The 22,774-nt window shown below is 41.4% G+C and overlaps 1 protein-coding gene across 1 annotated transcript in view; it reads right to left on the minus strand.

Annotated features, from left to right (window-relative positions):
* LOC585963 overlaps positions 1-22,774 on the minus strand; it is a 140,194-nt gene that overhangs the window by 67,283 nt on the left and 50,137 nt on the right. The window contains 29 exon segments of the mRNA XM_030978245.1: positions 258-474; positions 884-1,187; positions 1,566-1,722; positions 2,396-2,531; positions 3,020-3,307; positions 3,789-4,136; positions 4,921-5,142; positions 5,715-5,894; positions 6,896-7,048; positions 7,788-7,952; positions 8,402-8,496; positions 9,245-9,413; positions 9,960-10,088; positions 10,499-10,642; positions 11,251-11,475; positions 11,911-12,092; positions 12,661-12,850; positions 13,226-13,363; positions 13,961-14,208; positions 14,525-14,807; positions 15,233-15,400; positions 15,906-16,109; positions 16,505-16,744; positions 17,454-17,659; positions 18,443-18,638; positions 19,000-19,197; positions 19,900-20,046; positions 21,226-21,354; positions 22,378-22,529. Of these exon segments, the coding sequence (XP_030834105.1) occupies positions 258-474; positions 884-1,187; positions 1,566-1,722; positions 2,396-2,531; positions 3,020-3,307; positions 3,789-4,136; positions 4,921-5,142; positions 5,715-5,894; positions 6,896-7,048; positions 7,788-7,952; positions 8,402-8,496; positions 9,245-9,413; positions 9,960-10,088; positions 10,499-10,642; positions 11,251-11,475; positions 11,911-12,092; positions 12,661-12,850; positions 13,226-13,363; positions 13,961-14,208; positions 14,525-14,807; positions 15,233-15,400; positions 15,906-16,109; positions 16,505-16,744; positions 17,454-17,659; positions 18,443-18,638; positions 19,000-19,197; positions 19,900-20,046; positions 21,226-21,354; positions 22,378-22,529 (5,613 nt within the window).

A 22,774-nucleotide genomic window follows, 5' to 3' on the forward strand; every position in this document is an offset into this window, starting at 1 on the left:
GGATCAAGTGAGAAATTAAATTCATCCAGATAACCAAACACTTACAGTCCCTACTTTAAATTAGTATTGTTTATAATGTCTAATTTCAGCTTTCTGTTCATTCTTGTAGTTTATTCTGATGAGCAGCTTTAGGTAGGACTCTATTTACTGCTCTCTCTGAATTTCTAGTACTATTCATCTCTCTTTGTCTCTCTGAAAACTGGCAACTTATCAAAGGTGTCCCAATGAGAAGCCACAATTGTAAGTCTTATCCTCACCTGCAGTTGCTAGTAGGCCACTCATTATGGTATCCCATACAGTACATGCCTCCCAGGCAGGACAAGCACGAGGAGTTGGATGTTTGACCGGTAGCATTGTTGAACGTTCCGGGCCAGCAGGGGAACTGCTGACCGTGCTCAGTGCTGTCAGGACAGTAGTAGCCTGCCGGACAGATGTTGGACTCGTAGTCGGTGGAATTGGCGGGGCAGAAGAAGCCTGGGTGAAACAAGTAAAGAATAAAAAGTTCATTAAAATTGGTTGAAAAAAGCAACTGTTACATTTGATCAGGAATTTGTAGAAGCATGCTAATTGCAGTGCTAATTGCAGTGAAAATTTGTATGATATTTTAATTGTGATGCAGCTGTCTAGCAGGAATATTTATTTTCAAAAAGTTCATCTCCAAATAAAATTCATTTTTAATTGATTTTAAGATCAAATAAATGATACAATGCAAACATGCGATTCCAACGAGGTACCACAAAAATGAAAAACAATATTTTGAAATGCTAGGCAGTACAGAACGTTTTCCTTGGATGCAACGTACATGGTAAAGTATAATAATCACATGAGGATACAGTACATTCAGTCATCAGTGAATTGATTGGTTAACAGCAAACGGTCTCACCTTCTGGGCAATACTTGCATACCCCCTCTCCCTCGTTATCCTGGTACATCCCCTCCTCACATCCAATGGGTGCACCCACCCCCTCCGGACACCTGTGCCCCCTGGGACACACCCCTCCTACCCCGGTGTACCCTCCTAGCAGGGGGCAGGTCTCGTTGTAGGTCTCGTTGGTCCCGAGGGTGTGAGGGTTACCCCTGTCCACTCCGGAGCTGCACCAGTAGCCCTCGTGGCAGAGGTCGGTGACGTTAGTGGCGTGTTGGTCAGGACAGTAGTACCCTGAGGGGCAGTCTTCGCACTGCTCGATCTGGAGGATAAGCCATAGAGGTTAGAGGGTTACCAAATGGTGTCATAACAATTTTGAAGCATGCTTTACTCATTTCCGTCCATGTTCGAAAAATGGTATGTATACCTGTACTCCCCTATTCTCCCTTTAACATTTCTCTCTACTACATGTACATGCACTTTCTCTCTCTCTCTTCGTCTCTCTGTATCTCTTTCTCTCTTCTTCCATGTTTTTCCCCTCAAGATAATGCCATCGCTTTATCGTTTTTGATCGCACCCTATCTCGCTGTTTTCCCCTCTTTACAACTTGCTCTATATCAATTTCTCCACATCTCTCTCAATATGTAGAATTACATCGCTCTTTTTCTCGATCTCTCTCTCTCTCTCTTGTTCTCCTCACCATGTAGAGGTTGGTCTGATCACTGTAGGTTCCAGCTGGGCAGGCCATCCAGTCCAAACCGGTTCCAGCCGGACAGTAGTAGCCAGCTGGGCAGTCTGCATAACCGGCTTCTAGATCAGGATGACCAATTGTCTCATTCTCAGGTAGACAGTAGAATCTAAAAAAAATAATATTACATAGTTTAAAAATCATTATTGATTCAATATTCAAGTAGGTTTCATTGTCTGGTGCATAAGTCACTAGACTGTAAACCGCATGGTTTGCAGTTTGAGTTCCAGTTGCAGTACTTGCTAACAAGACACACAGGTTTAACTCCTCAAAAGCTAAAGTTTCTAGTTTTAAAGTTATCTTAAAGTTTATAGTCACACAATAGCTATTTTTGAATGACAACATTTGGTGAAAATATGCATTAAATCTTTGAGTAAGCAATTTCTATACTGTAAATGCAGTTAAGGGTAATTTAAATACTTTCTCTCAAATTGGACATTTTCTGCCCTACAATATCAGAAAATGTTGATGCATGCATATCTTTAGTTTACAAAAGACTGATGACACAAGTACACTAGTGAAGATTCAGGGAGTATGTGACATCTTGTAAAAGACACACCAACAGCAGCAGAAATCAGTTAGCATTGCCAATTTGAAGAATGGTTGGCAATCCTTCAGCCTCTTCCTAAACCACCTTCTTAGTCAAGATCCATGTAATAGGGACTTTTAGATTTGCACATCGACATAGTGGACTGCTAAGTGTCACATCCTTTTAAGGTACTGCCAATGCCTTAAAAGCAGTCCACTCTGTCGACGTGCAAATCTAAAAGTCCCTGACTCACCCTTGAGGACAGGTCAGGCATGATCGTTGAGTGGTTCGGTTGGTGTAAGAGCCAGATGCGCAGGCTTTAGGTTCAGCTGACCCGGTAGGACAATGAAGACCGATGGGGCACTCGATGGGGGCAGGGATGGAAGACCCTATATAAGGAAGAAGGATAATACAATGTAAATCATACAGTAATAAGATCTAAAGGATGTCAAAGAAGAAATTAGTAATACTATTTTATGAGATTTGTAAGGCGTCAAGTCCACTCAAAATTAAATGCTCAAGGAGCACTTGTGTTTATAGTAATTACCTATATTGTTTCCCGCTATTAAGAAGAATTGTTTGTTTGGGAAGGGGGGTTAAATGCCTCTTGCCATGTATACACAGTCATTTGTCTGTTTCCCTTGGCCAGGGGGATTAAACCTCCCTGCAAGGTCACTGACAGGTGGTTATCTCATCAAATCAGCTCTCAATTAACATAAGAAAATGGGGATCATGAGGGACCAACAGGCACTGATAAGGCATTGTTTGCTATATTGAGGGCGCAAGTAGGTATAAGTAGTGCAGTGGGGATTTAAGATACCCTTTTCAACATGATTTACTGCACATAAAAAGTGAGATATTCTCAAACTTCACATACCTTCTGGGCAGTAGTATCCTGCAGTGCACAGTGCTTCTTCCTCTGACAGTCCCATCTGTTGGCAGTAATACCCTGCAGTGCAGTTACGACACTCTGCCTCTTCCACAAGCCTTGTGTCGTTGGAGAACGTCCCGGAGGGGCACTTGAAGGCGGCCGAAGTGCCCTCGGGGCAGTAGCGTCCAGCAGGGCAGATAAACTGTTCCTGGTTGTCTGAGCCTTGGACACAGTAGAAGCCAGCCGTGCAGAGGTCAACAGGGGCGGTCAATGCTGTGACGTCACAGTATGAGCCTGGTCGGGGGAAAGGTGTGGTACAATTGGTACAGAATAATATTGTTTTCATGATAAATCGGGTAGTAAGTAAATGATAATACTGCCTTCATTACAAAAGCAGGTGACCACCTTCCGTACATTTATATTTTCAATATTACTTCCTAGTTAAAGAGTTTAGTCTCCATAATTTTGTTTTTTCTATTTTTTTGTGCCAAAATTCCTGCGATGGTAGTCTGGAATGTAAATTATCCTTAAGTTTAAAAGATGAAAAGATGTTAATTCAAATTACAAGTAACTGATTGGCAGTATACACGTAGAGTTTACAGAGACACCTGTATGAGTACCACTAAGTTTCTAATTCCAATCTGCTGTGACAATCAACATTTTCATATAACTCTTACAAAAATTAAACATGATATAATTTCGAAATACTGCTCCTGGTGTAAAACAACATGCAGCTCTAGAGTAATAGACAGGGCACTAGCCGTGTAATGCTTACCTGGTGTGCAGTATTCACATTCTGTGACATTCATCAACCCTGTGTTATTACTGAAGGTACCCAGTGGACATCCAATCGGTTCTTCGGTTCCCTCAGGACAGTAATGCCCGACGGGACACTCGTCCGCATCGTCACCCTGGTTCGGTGTCGCGATGCGGGCCGCCCGACGACAGTAGTATCCCGCCGCGCAGAGCGTCCGAGGGTACGTGAGCCCAGGCTCCCCGCAGTAGTAGCCTCCGAGGCAGTCGGAGCATTCTGATTGGTTGGAGATAGCTGTGATGTTGTTGAAGGTACCGATGGCACACTTGTAGTACGTGGCTGCTCTGGTAGCTACAGGGCAGTAGTGGCCTTAGGAGGAAGGAAGAAAATTTGGAATAAGGTTGACAGAATTTGATTTGATTCATGTTCCCGGGGATAAAATTGCAACCACAATTAATTCTCCCTGCCTTATTTAAGACCACCGCATACTTTTAAGTCCTGGTCATGACAGTATTGTGATGGGATTAGATGTACCAAAACATGAAGATTTGAAAATTCTACTGGTCAAAGTCCAAAATAGTCATAATCAATATCACTTTTGAAATTACAGAATATTTTAAACCCAAGCAGAGAAGCCCGAATCGGCTATCAGTCAGTAGACAGTAATGTACCTGTTTGAAGTCAATAAGATTTGCTTTTTTTTTCTCTCTTTACCCCCTACTCTTACTTTGTGCTCATCAGTCATTTACAATTCTATTTTCCCTCTCCCTCCTTTTAGACTATTTTCTTTCTCATTCACTTATAAAATTCTCATTTCACCTTGCATCTGACTCCTTTCTCTGTTCCACTTTATACAAGTAGCATGAAAGTGGGAGGGGAGAGGGGCGTAAACCATTTCCCAATAATTTTTCAGAACATAATCTCAAGAATCCTGCACGCAAATTCCAGCCTCTTCAGTGATCAAATGCAAGTGTGGAACATCCATGCAATCTATGTCACACTTATCCAGATGCCCACTCCCAGATGATCAATGCTGCCCGGAAGACCTAGTGTCAGCAAATTAGAAGGCTTTTCAGTGTACAAAAGCCTGGCTGAACATTGGAGCACAGATGATGGACACTAAAGAAGAAGTGATCAGAGGAAGCATAATTACCTTCAGGGCAGACATATGCCGTGTAGTTAACAATAGGTCCATCGGTATCATCACAGTAGAAGCCAGCAGGACAGTCATTACATCCCCACTGCTCGGGTTCATCCTGGTACGTACCGGCCTGACACGACTGCTCCTCTGCGGAGTTCTCCTCGCAGTAGTAACCACGGCGACAGCGATACTCGTTGGGTGTCGGGATGGTCTGACCGCCGGGACAGTAGAATCCTGAAAAATAAACAATGATGATAATCATGAATAAAAAATTGTTGCTTTCCATATTAGATATACGGATACCATGGATAAGTTAAAGACATCTTTAAAAACGTTTCTCTTTAATAAGATAATGCTTACACCTTATAAATTAAAAGTAAGAGAACAAATGGCGTACACTAGCCAATGAAATCAATTATTGCACTTTACAGTGCTTCGCTGTGGAACACTCAAGTCTCTGTTGCCATTTTACATTCATGCACTTCATCATCATTACCATCATCTTTAATTTTCATTATCATAATTATCATTACTGTCATTATTATAATCATAATTAATATCATCAACATCATCTAGTGCCGTCCCTTCGGAAGGGGTTGGCGGCTATGCACTTCCATAGCTTTCTGTCATGAACCCTTGTTCTAACCTCTCCGTAGTTAAGATCAATCCATTTCTTGACATCATCAAACCAAGTGATTCGCTGTCTACCCCTTTCTCGTTTACCCTCTACCATTCCTTCCAGCAAGATCCTCCTCCTCTCATCACAATTAATTTCTACAGATGTTTGCTATTGTCATTATCCTTACCTCTGGTGCAGTTTCCTTCAGGCTGAGACAGACCGCTCTCGTTGCAGTACTTTCCAGCCAGACAGTCTAGACAGTAGGTGATGTTCTGTGCCATGAGGCTCGGCTGGTAGGTGCCTGGGGGACATGCTTCCTCTACTGAGCTACCCTCAACACAGTGGTAGCCAGGACTGCATCGGTCACCTGGGGTGGACAATGGATAGAGAGTTGTTAAAAGGATTGGGTATCTTTGCCTCAGATTCTAAACAAAATCCTGTATTTAGCTCATGCTGCAATCATGATTATAAACCTTTAGTTCAGTCAGGAAGCCTGTGACTTTTAAAAGCCGATCCCCTGTCTGATTATCAAGATATTTATAATTGAAAATTGATATTTCATTTTTTGTTTTCATAAAAGTTGTTATAACACTACAGTCTATTGGGGGAAATGGTAAAACCGGTTACTCAAAGATTTTTACTTTTTTGAGGCACTTCATGATCATTTTGAAGCGCAAATACTTTAGGGCTTCAATATTACACCATATCACAGACACTGATAACATGTAGGGTCATGCATCTCAGATTTAACATTGTTAAGCAATTAAACTAATCAAATAGAGTAAAATACATAGATATACATGTACTGTACAGTTTATACATATTAATAATGTTTTCACATCCACCAAAAATCACAGTCATCTTCACAATCATCGTCAAAATTATAACCAACATTATCATTTTCATAAACATCATCATCACCACCATCGTCATGGTTGTCATCATCAGCATCACCATCATCATCATCAATCCTCACCATTACGATCATCATCATGATCATCATCATCATCATAATAATAATAAGTACATTTATATAGCTCAGTTACTACATGAATATATTCCACTGCGCTTAAGGATCATACTATTACCCCGGCATTCAAGGAATTTCTTCCTACCAGGTACCCAATTACTTCACATGGGTGGAGAGTGGCAAATATAGATTAATGTCTTGCCAAAGGACAGAAGTGCCCTGACGGGACTCGAACCGCACACCATGTGATTCACAGTCCGGTGAGGTATCCACTAAACTACGACACCCCTAATCAATCCATATCATCCCTATCATCACCACCACCACTACCACCATCATCATCATCATCATCCTCATCATCACCACCACCACTACCACCACCATCATCATCATCTTACCTCCACTTCCTGTAGGAGTAGCTGTGATAGAGCCATTGGTGCAGTAGTAACCAGCTGAACACATAGCGTAGGGTGCTGGCAGACCAGAGGTGTGGCAGTACCATCCAGGGTCACAGGTCATGGGAGATGATCCACCTTGAGGGCAGTATTCACCTAAAAAAATAATAATGTCAGATTAAATGATGTGAATGTAAAACAGTCAAACCTGTCTACAACGACCGCCCAAGGGAAACAAAAATGTGCTTGTTGTAGACAGGTTCCTTCAGTACATGATTCAATGAAAAACCATTTTCAAGGTAAACAACAAATGTGGCCTTTGTAGACAGGTGGTCACTACAGCAGGTTTGACTGTATATAATTTGTTAAACAGATAGATTATTATATAGGCACAGGATGAGTATAATCGCAAAGAAACATCATGTTCAAAGAGTAAACTTGTAAAATTGGCTCGATAGCATCTTTAATGTGCTGATGCTGTAAAAGTTGTCTGCTGCTCATCCTGATAGTTTAATATATTATCCTTCTCATCATTGCAATCATTAGCAGTTATCCTCCTCCTCATCATCATTTGAATCTTTATCGTTATCAACATGATCATAATCATTATAATCACCACCACTACCACTCCTTCCATCATCATCACCACCTCCACTATCATCCTCACCATATTAGACTTACCAGCCTGGCACTCTCCTCCTAGGGCAGGGTCCAAAATTCATAGGAACCACTAATGCAATACCAGCCAGGAACATCATCATCAGCACCACCATCATCATCATTTTTATCATCTTCTTCTTCTTCTTTATCACCATCATCCTCACTACAATCATCTTCATCACAACCACTATCCTCATCATCACCGCCACCACCATCATCATCATGACAGACTTACCAGCCTGGCACTCTCCTCCTAGAACTGAGTCAGATGGCTGAGGTTCATAGGAACCACTGATGCAATACCAGCCTTCATCACAGAGGTCGGTGGGTTCAGGGTTACCAAGGCCAGCGCAGTACATACCAGGTAGGCACGCAGTACACCAGGAATCATTGTGGGCACCTGAATAGTAGTAAATCAATTGTTGAACAAGGTCATAAGGATAGGATAGTTTTAAGTCCTCCAATCAAAATTCAAGTTTATAGTCTCCTAAGTTGAAATTAATCGCAGCTGTTATAATGACAGTGCCCTGGTAATGTGATTACATTGTGAAAGAAATTCTGTGGAAGCCATTGAAAAAGGAAGATCATGTAGCATATACTTTGGAAGTATTGGTGTATACTGTGGGGTTTGAAATCATAATACTTACACAACAATCTTATCAATGTGTATGCCCCCGTGGCGATTAAGTCATTCTTAAAATGGCATGTCTCATTTTATATGGATTTCTTCTCAAGTGAATGCTCCATAAGACAAACTTGATTTAGTCCTTTCACTTTATGCTAAACACTATTTACATCAAGAGAGTTACAAGTGAGTCAAAGTGATTTTGAAAAGGTTGACAAACATACCGGTGAGATTGTTGAAGGTTCCTTCAACGCAGGGTTCCATGATGTCATACGTTGTACCGGGTGGGCAGTAGTAGCCAGACGGACATATGGTATCCCTGAAAATCAAAGTGGGTAACCAAATATGTCAGTCCATGAGATGGGATGAATATTCATATTCATATCAATATCTAATCAAGGGATTTGATTAATCTCAATTAATATTACTTACATGTACGTGTACATGCAGGTCCTCCAGTCAATTATAAATCAACACTATGGAGTTTCTTATCCAACTGTTGACTGTATCATATTTTGTCTTATTTAAGATTCTTTCTCAATCTTATAGGCCCGAATTTACAAAGGAGGTTTACATTTAACCAATGGTTTAAACCTTCATTTACATACATGTAACCCATTGTTTAGAAATTACCGCAAAATAAGCGTGCCTTGCCTTGCGGGCGTCTAATATTGGACCTCTTGACTGTTTTGTGTTGATTTTGTGCTAATTCTAAACCATGGGTTATGTAAATGACGGTTTAAACCATGGGTTAAATTTAAACCTCCTTCGTGAATTCGGGCCATAGAGTCAAACCTGGCTTATAAAAGCCACAATTGAAAATAGAAACAGTAGACAAGTGACCCTTCTACACAGATTCTACAACACACATTTTGTATGTGCAAATTAAAACTCTAGACAAAATGCCTTTCTAGATACTTTCCACAACACAAATTTCTCTTTCACCAGAGAAAATATAGTTGTGACAGCTACAAACTTGTGTGTACATTGTAAATAGCCTTTACATAAAAGTGACCACAATCATAGGTTAATTTTATCTCACTTTATATATTTTTGTATTGACTCACTCGTATGTTGTAGCATTGGCGAGGCAGTAGTACCCAGCAAGGCACTCCTTGCACGACTCCTTGCCCTCCTCGTCCTGATACATTCCCTCTGCGCACCCTAGAGGGCGTGGTGACCCCTCGGGACAGTAGTGACCTAGCGGACAGACGCCCCCGTAACCTGTATGGTTACCTTGATGAGAAAATGTAAACAGAAAATTAGATATATTCAGGTTCAATTTTTTACAGAGGAATAAATGAACTTTTCACTCCTAAAACAGTTGTTTTTAAATAACATGATGACATGACATTTGCAGTTTGTATGTCATGTTTATTTTCTATCTTAATGTTAAAGTCAACTCCAAGATTAAAGATAAACAAACACATCAGCACATATCCTTAATTAACACAAATAATGAGTTCTTAGCACCAAAAAGTTGTTAACTTACCACCTTTCTGGCTTTCAACAGATGATTTGTTAGAAGTAAAAGTAAATCTTTCTTATTGATATCAAATACAAGCACACAAACATATGCATAATATCTTGGAGAATCTATCAATTTTCGCAACTGATCTCATTGAGGTAAAAGGCATATTATGCTGCAGCATACACAGCACACTGTACCCGATATCAACAAAAACAAGAAAATTGCAACTGAGTATCTGAGAGCAGAAAATCAATTCTAAAATACATGTGTAACTGCTGCATAGGTGTGTAAGAATGAGAGTACTGCTTTACCTGCGTAGGAACATCCGTCATTGGGGAATGCTGTTGGGGTTGGCCTATCCACTTTATATGTGCAGAAATATCCTTCCTCACATGGACCAGATGGGAGGGTGAGGTTGACACCATCGCAGTATTGACCACCTGGTAGGAAACAGAGTTTAAAATGGTAATTGTTTTTAATTGTAATAACTCTGCTCCTCTTGTCAGTAGTATTATCTCCACCACCAGTAACATGATGACACTTCCGTCATCGCCTCCTTGTCCTCCTCCTCCTCCTCTTCCTCTTCTTCTTCTTCTTCATCCTCCTCCTCCTCCCCCGTCTCCTCCTCCTCCTCCTCATCTTCCTCCTCTTCCTCCTCTCCCTCCTCCCTCCACCTCCCCCTCTTCCTCTTCCTCCTCATCCTTGTCCTCCTTCTCTTCCTCGTCGTCGTCCTCACCCACAACATCAACATCATGACAACCACCATCATCATCATTGTCATATTCATCACCAATAACACCATCACCATAACTATCACATCCATGATCATCACCACCACCACACCACTCACCTGGGCAGTCAGAGCAGTCCTCCTCATATTCCAGTCCTTTGCTTGCCCCATAAGTTCCTGGTGGGCAAGCAGTCCAGTTAGCTCCGGTTCCAGGGGGGCAGTAATACCCCTGGGGGCAATCGCTGTACCCAGCTGAGGAATTTCCTACAAGATGAAGAGACATTATAAGGGTTGAAAATTAAATTACTGAAGAATTGTACAGCTCATTAATTCTGTTAATTCTCCTGTCTTTACAAGAAATCAACCTTCTTTTTAAGCATGCTCATGCTGGCCTTGTATTTATTTAACCAACAAACTTTTATAGTTCTTCAAACGTTTTCATTAGCAAAATGAGGTTTAGTTGCTAATATCATTTACTCCAAAAGAGTTTCACTCCAAATAATCAATATGGGGTCAACTGTTTCCTTTCTCTGTACCCTACTTCTTCCCATTTTGCAAACACATGATAAAATCTGTAAAAGATGTCCCTCTTGCCTTCTGAACTCCATTAGTGACTCTGGTAATGAAATTGATCTATTGTGTTTTCATTATGTGCTCTAACCAATCTTCCTGATGTCCTCTGATCGTTGTCAAGAGCATTACACAGTGAAAATTCAAATAACATTATCATAAAATATTCAGTCGAGTGATTTTGAGAGAAGGCTTTTCTCCAAGGACCCCAGCCAAAGTTATCTTGGGCTTACTATTAAACAAGTTAAACACTCTATCAAGTAACCATAAAATAAAACAAAAGACAGGTGGCTCCCACTCACCTTCAATGACCTCCTCCGGTACACAATAGAACCCAGCAGGACACTCCAGGCACTCAGGAGCCTGGGTGAGGTTGGTATATGTACCAGGGGCGCAAGGTACCGGTAGAGCACTACCAACGGGGCAGTGAAGCCCAATGCTACAGGGGTAGTCGGTGGGGTTTGGTACGCTCTGACCCGGTGGGCAGTAGAAACCTGCGTCACACTCGCCTACCGGAGCAGAGAGACCTGTTACAGAGAGAGAATGCTAGATATTAATGGTCTGTACCATGCATTTTCCACCCATAATGGAGGCAGGATGGCTCAGTGTTAGAGCAGTGGTCTTGTAACCGTAAGGTCTTGGGTTCAAGACCAAGTCTATGTGTAAGTGCCATTTGGTAAGGCATTAATCCTCATAACAAAGTCCCTTGGAGAGGACTTAAAGCCATAGGTCCCCTGGCTTATTACTTAAAAGCATACACATGCTTCCTACCAAACTGTTGCCTGAACAAATTGCTAATTTGTATAGAAAAACAGGAATAACATGTATGTCCTTGTCAACACATTGTCAATTTCAGGTTCACGCCGACTGGAAATTAAACTAAATGAGAATAGACCAGTTGGGTAGTAGACAAAATGGTTGTAGACCAGACGACAATAAACCGTAATTAAGTTCCTGCTCACCTGTATCATTACAGTACCATCCCTCATTACAGTCCTGGCACTGGCTAACATTCCATCTCTCCATGGTGTTGGTGTAGGTTCCCTGGGGGCACGGCTCCGGTGATGGTGAACCTAGAGGGCAGTAGTGACCCACTGGGCACGAGACATTGGTGGCATCCCAAGACCCAAGCTCACAGTAGAATCTAAACATAGAATGGATGCAAGGAGTTGAGAATGAATTACAATGGGAATGTTTACAGGCTAAAATTATCAGGTTTCTTCTTCAAATTGGCAACACTGGGATTTTTCTGTTAGCTGTATTTTGCTACTAAAATAAATGAATCTGAAAAGAATATCTATATGTCGCAAGAAATTTCATCAAAAACTTAAAGGCTGCAAACTAGAAAACTAACATTTTCAAATTTTCAGAGTATCGCAGATGTTATGATTTTTAAAGATAATGTATATACATGAATGCATGATTTTATTTATTTTGTAACCTTTGAAACATCACTGTATACATGTATGTTTATGATAAATGAAATGGTACACGCATGTATCAAAAAGGAATTTAATATAAGGACTGGAAAGTAGTGTGTAGATATAGTTAAAGACTGGTCAGGACTTTTAAAATGTGGGTGTCCCCTTCTACTGTGCACATAACAGTTTATATTTTACTCTCTATCAATCTTTGTATAACATGTATTTCCATTGACTTCGGTCAGAGTTATCTTTGGTTTGGTATTCAACAGGATAATTCCCCAAACCTACCCTTCATTGCACAATCCTGACGTGTTGGTCTGTCCTATCTCTGAGCAGTAGTGCCCTGGTGTGCACAGTTCACAGTCTCCCTCTGCCTGTAAGCCGTACTCATTGCTGAAGGAGCCCTTGGGGCAGGGAACAGGGTCTGTGGTTCCCTGGGGGCAGTAGTGGCCGGGGGTGCACTCGTTGGCATCGTCACCTGTTGTGGGTGGATGGGGTTAGGGGTAAGAAGGTGAGAGGAGCATTAGGTGTTTAGAGCTGATCTTGAACATCATTATCATAACCAGTGTAACAACAATCACTAGCATCTTCACCATTATCATTTCAATGGTGATCACTGTGTATTATACCATCATATTCTAACCATCATCATAACCATCATCTCAACCATCATCATCACCACCACCACCACCATCATCATCATCATCATTATCACCACTATCACCATCATCATCATCATCATTATCATCATTATCATTCTCATTATCCTCATCATCCTCATCACCACCACCATCATTGTCATCATCCCATTACCACGGTGACTATCACACTGGTCATTGTCGTCATCCTATACCTTGATCAGGTGCTGAGATGTTGGCATACTGCTTGCAGAAGAACCCTGCATCACACTCGTCCTCTGGGTAGACCATTCCTGGGGTGGGGCAGTAGTACCCGCCCAGACACGGGCTACAAAGACTCTCCTCTGTCAAACCTAGCAGTGAGAAAATGAAAATCAAATGAAAATTAGTTGTACTTTGTGCTATCCTACGAGCTTGATGCCCCCAGTATAAAATCTGCTTGTTTATGCAACTTTCATCAGCTAGATACTTTGATAAAATGGTTTACTAAAAGGAGACAAATAAATGTTATTAGGCTCTCAAAGAAAAGTATGTAATTGTGAGATGAAAAAAGAAATATAAGGTCAATAACTAGAATATGTTACCAATAATGCTTCAAAGTGAGGAAAGATGTCATAGTCTGCCCTAAACTGAACTTGGAACCGAACTGCAGCCTTAACCGTTAGCGTACAGCTCTGAATAAAAAGAAGCCCTCAATGACTGCTGCTGGCAACATTCAGGGACCCGTTGCACAAAACTTGTCATCAATGACAAATGACAATCTTTGTTATAAGCTATTGAAATCCTTGCTTCTGATTGGTTATCAGCGAATTTGTCACTGATTTTTGTCATTTGTCATTGAAAAAAGGCTTTGTGAAACGGGTCCCTGGTCCTTGGTCCATGACACCAAATTAGGCAATGAATTTGTAAGAGACTCTTGCACAGATGTACAGAATCTGTAAAGCACTCACCTGTCTCATTGTTGAACGTTCCGATCAGGCAAGGGAACTCGACCGCGTATCTCGTTCCTGCTGGACAGTAGTGACCAGATGGACAAAGACCGGTGATGTTGAGGACCACTGGGTCCAGGGTGTTGTCGCAGTAGTAGCCAGCTGGACATTGCTTGCAGGAGCTCTGGCCAATCTCGTTCTGGAAGGTTCCGTTCTCGCATATCTGAGGCTCAAAGCTTCCTACCTCACAGAAGTAGCCTTCAGGGCAGCTGCAGGTTCAAAGAAACATGAAATAACTAATTGGTGTTTGTTCTACTTGAGTGCCTTTGTCTGTAATTCACTAAGACCCCATCCAAAATTACTTTAGAGGTTATATACTGTATAGTACAAAAAATTAACTATATAAAGCACTAGGAAAGCAAGTAGCAGTAAATTGTACAAAGTTGGGCACAAACAAGTGTTATGCATACACATCTGTGTTCTAGAAATGTTCTATATTCAAAAACAGGAGTCCTAAGAAAGATAAGCTATCACCAAAAAAAGCACCAAACTTCTAATTTTCACACAAGTAAAAAATGTACTTACACGTATTCTGCAGGTGCAGAAACATTCTGTCCACCTGGGCAGTAGAAGCCAGCATCGCAATCCCCTGCTGAGGTCTCCCTTCCAATACCAGGACAGAACTCACCCAGAGGACAGGGCAAGCAGTCCTCAAGGGCATTGTTCTCCTCAGAGTTCAGGTAGTAGCCGGTGGGGCAGGAGATAGGGGCAGGGCTACCCTCGGGGCAGTAGTGACCCACTGGGCAGATGGCACCGGTGGTGTTGTCCGTAGGGGCGGGGTCCGAAGCTCCGAGGGAACAGTAGTACCCTACAGGATGGAGATCGAGTAGGATTATTTGCAAGGAATATAACTTCATCTCAACACACACACAAAGACAATCAAATTTAGTCTGTTTGACCCACATGGTTTTATTCTTACTTTCTCTCTATCTCAAAATTTTGAAGATTTCTTTATAAAAGCACAAGGCATCTTGCAGTCATCAGAGACCAACATCATTCACAAATTCAAACAATTCTTTCTCTTCTTCTCCATCTTCTTCTTCATCCTCATCCTCATCCTCTTCCTCTTCCTCTTCCTCATCATCATCCTCCTCCTCCTCCTCCTCCTCTTCCTCTTCCTCTTCCTCTTCCTCTTACACTTCCTCTTCCTCTTCCTCTTCCTCTTCTACTTCTTCTTCTACTTCTTCTTCTCCCTACTGTTGGACCCAAACCACCAAACTGTAAACCACTGACCTTCTGAGCAGTTCCCTGTAGGTGCATCAAGCCCAGGAGTCTGGCAGTACGTCCCGGGGGTGCAGGGTGTGGGGGCGTAGGATGCCTCAGGACAGAAGGTACCGGGTTGGCATTCTCCTCCGTGGGTCATCGTCATGGAGGATGAAGAGTTGCCAGAGCAGTACCATCCTGGGAATTGTCAGAAATATTTATTTGAGAGAGAAAAAAAATGATGATGATAGTAAAACATTTCAATCATGGTGATTCAAATGAAATGCATGAAAAAGGTAGCATACAAGTATCAAAGGAAAGAAGAAAAAGGGAGGAATAACAGTTTTTGTGGAGTATTTTCACCATAAACCATAGCAAAGTCCATCATCATCATCACTATCATCTCTGCAATGATAATCATCATCATCATCACCACCATCACAAAGACCATTATCGAAATCAAGATTATTCCCATCACCACAGCCATCATCCCCCCTATCTACCATCGTAATCATCATCATCATCACCACCATCATCATCACCATTATCAACACCACAATTGTTACTTTCCTTATTACAATCGCCATTACCAGCAATCAGCACTGACATCACCACCATCACTATCACAATCATCATCATCATTACCATCATCACTATCACTACCATCACCACCATCACCACCATGAAACACCTCCTCTCTTACCGGGAGAGCACGGTCCTGTCGGGTACCCAAGTCCATCGATCTCACAGTAGTCCCCTCCCGGGCAGGCGATGCAGTCACTCATCTCCGTGGCATGTGTGGTGTTGTAGTATGTCCCATCAGGGCAGGGGTTCTCATAAATGGAAGCTGTCCCGATCGGGCAGTAGTGACCCTCTGGACAGGGTGTGTCCTCGTAGGTGACCGCACCTGCAAGACACAAAAACGAAAAATACAAGTCATACTTTAAAGCCCGTCTGTACTAGTTTGGCCAGGACGGATCAGACTACCCAGCGTGGTCATTGACAGGTGGCTATCTCAACAACTCAGCTCTCAATTAACATAAGAATAAGAGGATCATTGGGGACCAACGGGCACCACTTAGGCATGGTTTTCTATATAGAGAGAGCAAGTAGCTACAAGTAGACCAATCACTCCAAATATTTGCTCTGTAAATTTCAGATTCCATGAAAGTATATATTCAGTACATCCCCATCTTATAACGTTTATGCAACGAGCTAGAGCAAATGACATGTAAATGATGAAATTACCAAAATAATCAATAGCGTTATTACTATTTCATGATTAGCAGTTCATGATATTACCTTCAAGACAGTAGTAGCCAGCAGGGCAATCCCAACACGCTTCGAGTCCCGTAGTATTGGCGTACGACCCAGCCTCGCATTCGATTGGTTGATTTGAACCTAGAGGGCAGTATGATCCTTCAGGGCAGATGCCACCGATACCGGTATGCTCACCAAGGACGGCACAACTTGCATTCACCACGGTAGAGTTGTTATTGCCATTAGGATCGGCTCTGTCTACGCCATATTCACAGTAAAACCCTGGAAACAAAGCATTGGCAACATTAAAGACATAATTGGTTTTTGCACTGTATTGGTACTTTTGTACATGAGCATTTTACAATGAATTTGGTTTCATTATATTTGTACTGGTACAGGTATTTTATTTCAAGAGACTAAGGCCATCAGAGGGAAAGAGGAACAAGTGGCAGAGATAGACAGGTGGCCTTTCAAGGCAGATTCTCCATCACATACATGAATTTCTTACTAGAGGGAAGATAATTTTAGGTAACCATTACAGATTGTCTCTATAGGAATGTGGCCACTGAGACAGAATTGACTGTACAGTGTACATGAATACTGATAATTACTGGTAGTGTAATGTACTCGGCATTGGGATTCCTATCGTCTTTAGAGTATTTGCTATATACACATAGTATCTGGGGGACAGTTGCATAAAACCTACCATTGAGGGTAAAATAATAAATACCATGGCAACGTCACTCAATAGCCAATCAAATCAAGGTTTCATGCCAATGATCCGTCTCAAAATAACTGTAAAAATTGGAACAATTACAAAAGCAATGCAGGAATTGTGGTAATTGTTAACATTATCCTTGCAATTTGGGACAAACTTAAAAATCCTAGAACCTACATGTACACATGAAATTAACTTCAAAATTGTAAAACAATATGAGGTATTATCCTTTTGGCTCTTGAGAGATGACATCTCCAAGATGCACTGACTAACCTGGATCACACTGTGTAAGGTAATCAGTCTGAGCGATCTCCCCGCAGTAATAACCACCAGGGCACTGCCTACACTCAAGCTCCTCAGAGAGACCGGTATCATTGTTATAGGTCCCACGGGGGCACGGCTGCCAGTTGATACCGGTCCCAGAGGGGCAGTAGTACCCCTCTGGACACATGGCAATGAGGTCTCCTAGGACGCAGTACCTGTAATGGACAAGGTTAAGGAAGTATGTTCAAATGATTTTATTTCTCATGCAAAACATAATACAATGAAGAGAGACCGGTGTCATTATTATAGGTCCCACAGGGGCACGGCTGCCAGTCGATACCGGTCCCAGAGGGGCAGTAGTACCCCTCTGGACACATGGCAATGAGGTCTCCTAACACGCAGTACCTGTAATCGGCAAGGTCAGAGGTGCAGGTTATTGGGAGATCGTTATGATTGTCACCGTCACCATCGTCATCACCTCCATCATCATCATCCTCATCACAGACATCATCATTCTTATCATCAAGAGGTGACTAATACTATCAAATCAGAAAATAGCTATGGATACAGACAAACTAAAACTCTTCATCTTGCACTCATCAGAATAAAAATCACACGCATAAACACTCAGCTGAAATCGGACAATATGAACGAAAGCTAAAGGAACAAAGCTAACAAAAACTAACAAGCTGTAAATAGCTGCTGGGAATCACAAAAAAACAGGGGGTGGCAATTTTAGCTATCATCATAATTGTCATCATTGTCTTAATCATCATGATCATCCTCATCACCACCGTCAAAGTTGCCACAATTACACAGTTACACCCTTTTTCTAAGATTTAAGACAATCAGCATAGCAGCTCAATCAATTTTACCATGAGCATTTTAGGGTACACAAAGTATCATCATCATCATCATCAGCGACAAAACCATCATAAATAATTCATCACTAAATCATCACCACACATCATCCAATTGAATTTCAAGACAATACTCACGATCCTGCCGGGCAAGTGAAGCATTCTGAAGCATGGGTCTGGTTCATATACGTCCCGTTCTCACACAGCAGCGGCTCGGTGGAGTTGAGAGGGCAGTAGTGACTGACCGTACACGGGTACTCGTATGGTCTGGACGAGTTCTGACCGGCTGGGCAGTAGTAGCCTGGCTCACATGGTCCAGTTGGTTCCACAAGACCTACAGAAGAGAATAAATAGCCATTTACGGTACAAGATTACATTTTTCATGTGCTTGGTAGAAGAGATTGAAAGGATACAGTATGTACACAAACAAGACAAGCAATGGAAACAATACAAATCAGGTCTAAGGCTCAAGGTTATGAAACCAGTAATATATGTGATGATGTTGAAGAATGCTTCACATGACTATTAAAAAAGCATGTATACGTTTGTAAGCAAGTACCCAGGGGACCCTCTCTGAGGGACTTGGTGATGATGATTGATGCCTCACCAAAGGGCACAAATGAATTGACTTGGTTTTGAACCCAGGACCTCCCAGTTACGAGACCACTGAGCCACCTTATCTTCTCCACACTAACCTTGTGTCTCACAGTAGCTGCCTGGCGTACAAGGCGTACAGTCATCTTCCTCAATCTGAACTTGGTAAGGGTTAAAGGTCCCCTCTGGGCAACCAGTGGGCGTGGCTGACCCCTCAGGGCAATAGTGACCCTCGGTGCAGGACATCTCGGTGCGTGATGATGACCCTAGGGGGCAGTAGTAGCCCTCTTGACATAGTCCTAGACGAAGAAAGGCAGAAAAAATGAATGAGGAAGAACTTAGAAAATGTATACATATGCAGAAAAGAGTGAGTGAAGAAAACATAATATACACAGTACCATATTACAGTTGTATTATCAGTGACTCCACCTTTGCTCCATGTCATTTTCTCTGAGATTTATATTATCAAGGTACCTGTTCATATGTGTATGGTTTGGGTTTTTAGTAGGTTTGAAGTATAGTATTACAGTGTAGGTCCAAGTTACAAATTAAGTAACAGTTGGGATCTGATCAAGGAGCAATTTCAACAACTGTACTCAGTGTATCGTTGTCCAAACTTGTTTGTGTTTAGTTGTATTATGTTTTGCATAACAAATACCAAGTTCTGGATAACTCATGTCTTAAGATCCACTACAATGTCACCCATCAGTTATGGAACATATATAGATACATGTGTACTTGCAGATAAATAGATAGAAAGATAGACAGACAAGACCAACAATAATACCAAATACATACCTGCAAACATTTCAAAGCATACATTAAAAATCTCTCAAGGCAAAATTGTTAATACAGTCTACTTTGAATACTTAATACACAGAATTTTTCAGAATAGAGAGGAATCTTGGGCTCATGACATTAGTACTGTAAGAAGGCCAAAAATAATTCCACCAAAATAAGAAGGGTTGGCAGCTGTGCAAGTTTCAATAAACCACACGTACCTTCGGTGTCGGTGAGGTTGACGCTCTCACAGTAGAATCCAGCTAGACACTGCGTACACTGAGTAGTATTGTGCAGTCCCATCTGATTACTGAACGTCCCTGCAGGGCATTGGTATGGCTCGGCTGTGCCTTCAGGGCAGTAGAAACCTGCAAGATATAATCAAAAGATATTAGTAAAGGAAAAGAATAAATAAGTACGAACAAAGAAAATGCGATGGTGTCTCTAATATGCCTCCATCTATATTCTCTTAATTCATTATTACACAAACAAATTTCTACCGAATATTATATTTTTTTCTTCAAAACTGGTATTTCATGACCATTCATCAACGACCAGACTCCAAACTCGGCTTACTTTACCTCCCTGCTTATAGCAGTTGGCCAAGATTTCTCCTGTATAATACAGTGACGCATGTATAGAAAGACAACTAAAGAAAGACCACTAAAGAGAGACAAGAAAAATTACCATTGTAGGCAGGTGGTATTTATCGTCCCTATTTTCACGAAGTGACGGTAGTGAAGAAAATCGTAAAGTGAATGCAATTTTTTTTCACTACCGTCACTTCGTGAAAACAGCGACTTTATGTACAGGTGCCTTTACTACAGGTTTAGGCCAATGAGAAACAATTTTCTCTTGGGAAATGAAAAATGTGATCTTTCTATACAGGTGGTTGATAAAACTGTTTTGACTGTATCACCTCTTCTATTGAGAGCCAGGAGGTTGTTAACACATTTAATGCCCTTCTGCCACTCTCCACCCAGGTGTTAAATGGGTACCCGGTAGGATGCGAAAGCTTATGTGGTTAGATTAGCAAGTGTGCGCTTGTAAAAAAGACGCCTGGCTGGAATGCTCCCCAGGGAGTGGAGAATGTGCATACTTCGTGTGCGGGACAGCCTGAATCCTATGACCTGTAAAGCGCTTTGAGAGGGCCTTCGGTCCTGAAAAGCGCTATATACATGTAAGAACTAGCTATTATTATTATTATTATTAAAGATGCATGGAAGTAGGCTATCATGTGGAATTATATTTCAATCACCAGGATTAGCCTTCAGTTTTATGACCAACAGGCTTTATATAATGCTCTGCTTTTCCCACCAATTCACCCAATTGGTAAAGCCATTATCTTACTTTTCCATCACCCCAAGACTCTCCAAGAGACTAAGGGGTGTTTCTTGATTGGCCTACAGGTTTGCTGCACCCTATGATATCACTCTTCCATAGACGACTGAACAAAATCTGGTAATCATTTCCTTTTTTCTCTGAAGTTACAAAAATGGATTTTTGCTCCTCTTGGAATTAAACTCTTCATATGTGTATTGACTCACCTGCTGGGCAGACATCAGCATCGTATCCAAGTTGTGGTGTAGAGGTATTAGAATACTGCCTGCAGTAAAACCCAGCATTGCAAGGACCACTAGGTGAGGTGAGTCCTACCTCCTCACAGTAATAGCCACCTAGTAAAGAATGGAAAATAATGCATTGTAATGGTGCTGTAATGTACATGTAGATCATAAAGAGGTATTTGAATACTGTCTAGACACTATGAACATGACAGACAATGAAAGCGGACAAAATATACAGTTCCTCAGGTAGACAAAGGAACATCCTTCACTGCTATTATGTAAAAATGTGTAGAACAGGTGAATATGCATGTGACACCTGTTCTACACATTTTTACATAATAGCAGTGAAGGGATGTCCCTTTGTTTACCTGAGGAACTGTATATTTTGTCCGCTTTCATTGTCTGTCATGTTCATAGTGAGAGTAATATTCAGCATTGTATAAACCATTGGGATAGGTGATTCCTACCTCTTTACAATAATAGCCACCTAGAAAAGAATAACAATGGTAGGTTGTAGTGAGACTGTTCTGTTGAGCATAAAGTGGTGTTAGCATTGCAAATTGTAATGATCTTAAGGATTGTTGTATTATTCTGTATAAACATATTGAAAATCAATAACAATTATTGTATTGTACAATATTGACAACACTAAAATTGGATATCTTTATAACCCTCATAGGCCATGATGCGAGTTGCTCAAGGTGTTCCAATGTTACGACTGCAGCTGGTGAATGTTTGAATACCATTTTGTTGCTCACAGCATTCACAGAATTTCTCCCTAGTACCAGTACCCATTTAACATCTGAGAGAAGCGAATGTAGATTTATGTCTTGCCAAAGGACATCAGCGCATCACTTTTATTGCTTTCATTTGAAAAGGCCATTTTCATAATGTAACAAAATGTGTGCAAATTGCATATGTTACGAGTTGTTAGGTAGGTGTTAGGTGGTGTTAAGGTTTGTCCTACCTGGCAAAAACTAATGTATGAAATTTGAATTTTGACTACTGAGATACATTCATTCGCAACAGGTGAATGAAATAATTTTCATCAAGGTGATACAAAAAAGGTCTATTATTGCATGATAACAAGCCTTCAGAAGGTTTTACTTTACTCTGGGTGAAAGAAGAACTCACCTGTGCAAGCGGTACACTGTGATTCATAGGCATATCCTGTCTCATTGCCGTAGGTACCCGTGGGGCAAGGGAACTCATCATCCCTGGTGGTACCTGCCGGACAGTAATAACCGGCTGGGCAAGTGATGTTTGCAGTGACAACACCATTAGAACTGAGGGAGACAAGGCCAGTAGATGATTACAGTTTTCCTATTGGTTCTCCATATGTTCAGGTGTAAGTGAACATGTGCACAAAAATTACATTTCTTTCATTCCTTTTTTATTTCCATCCTCATAGTGTCCCTCTCTCCCTTCTAGCTGTCAGTCTGTCTCTCCCTCTTACTCTGCCTGTATCAATCTCTTTATCTCTATTTATCTGTCTCTGCCCCTGAACTCAACTATCTCTCTCTCTCTCTCT

Source organism: Strongylocentrotus purpuratus, unplaced genomic scaffold (assembly GCF_000002235.5).
Source record: "Strongylocentrotus purpuratus isolate Spur 01 unplaced genomic scaffold, Spur_5.0 spur5_scaffold_1, whole genome shotgun sequence".
NCBI lineage: Eukaryota > Metazoa > Echinodermata > Echinoidea > Camarodonta > Strongylocentrotidae > Strongylocentrotus > Strongylocentrotus purpuratus.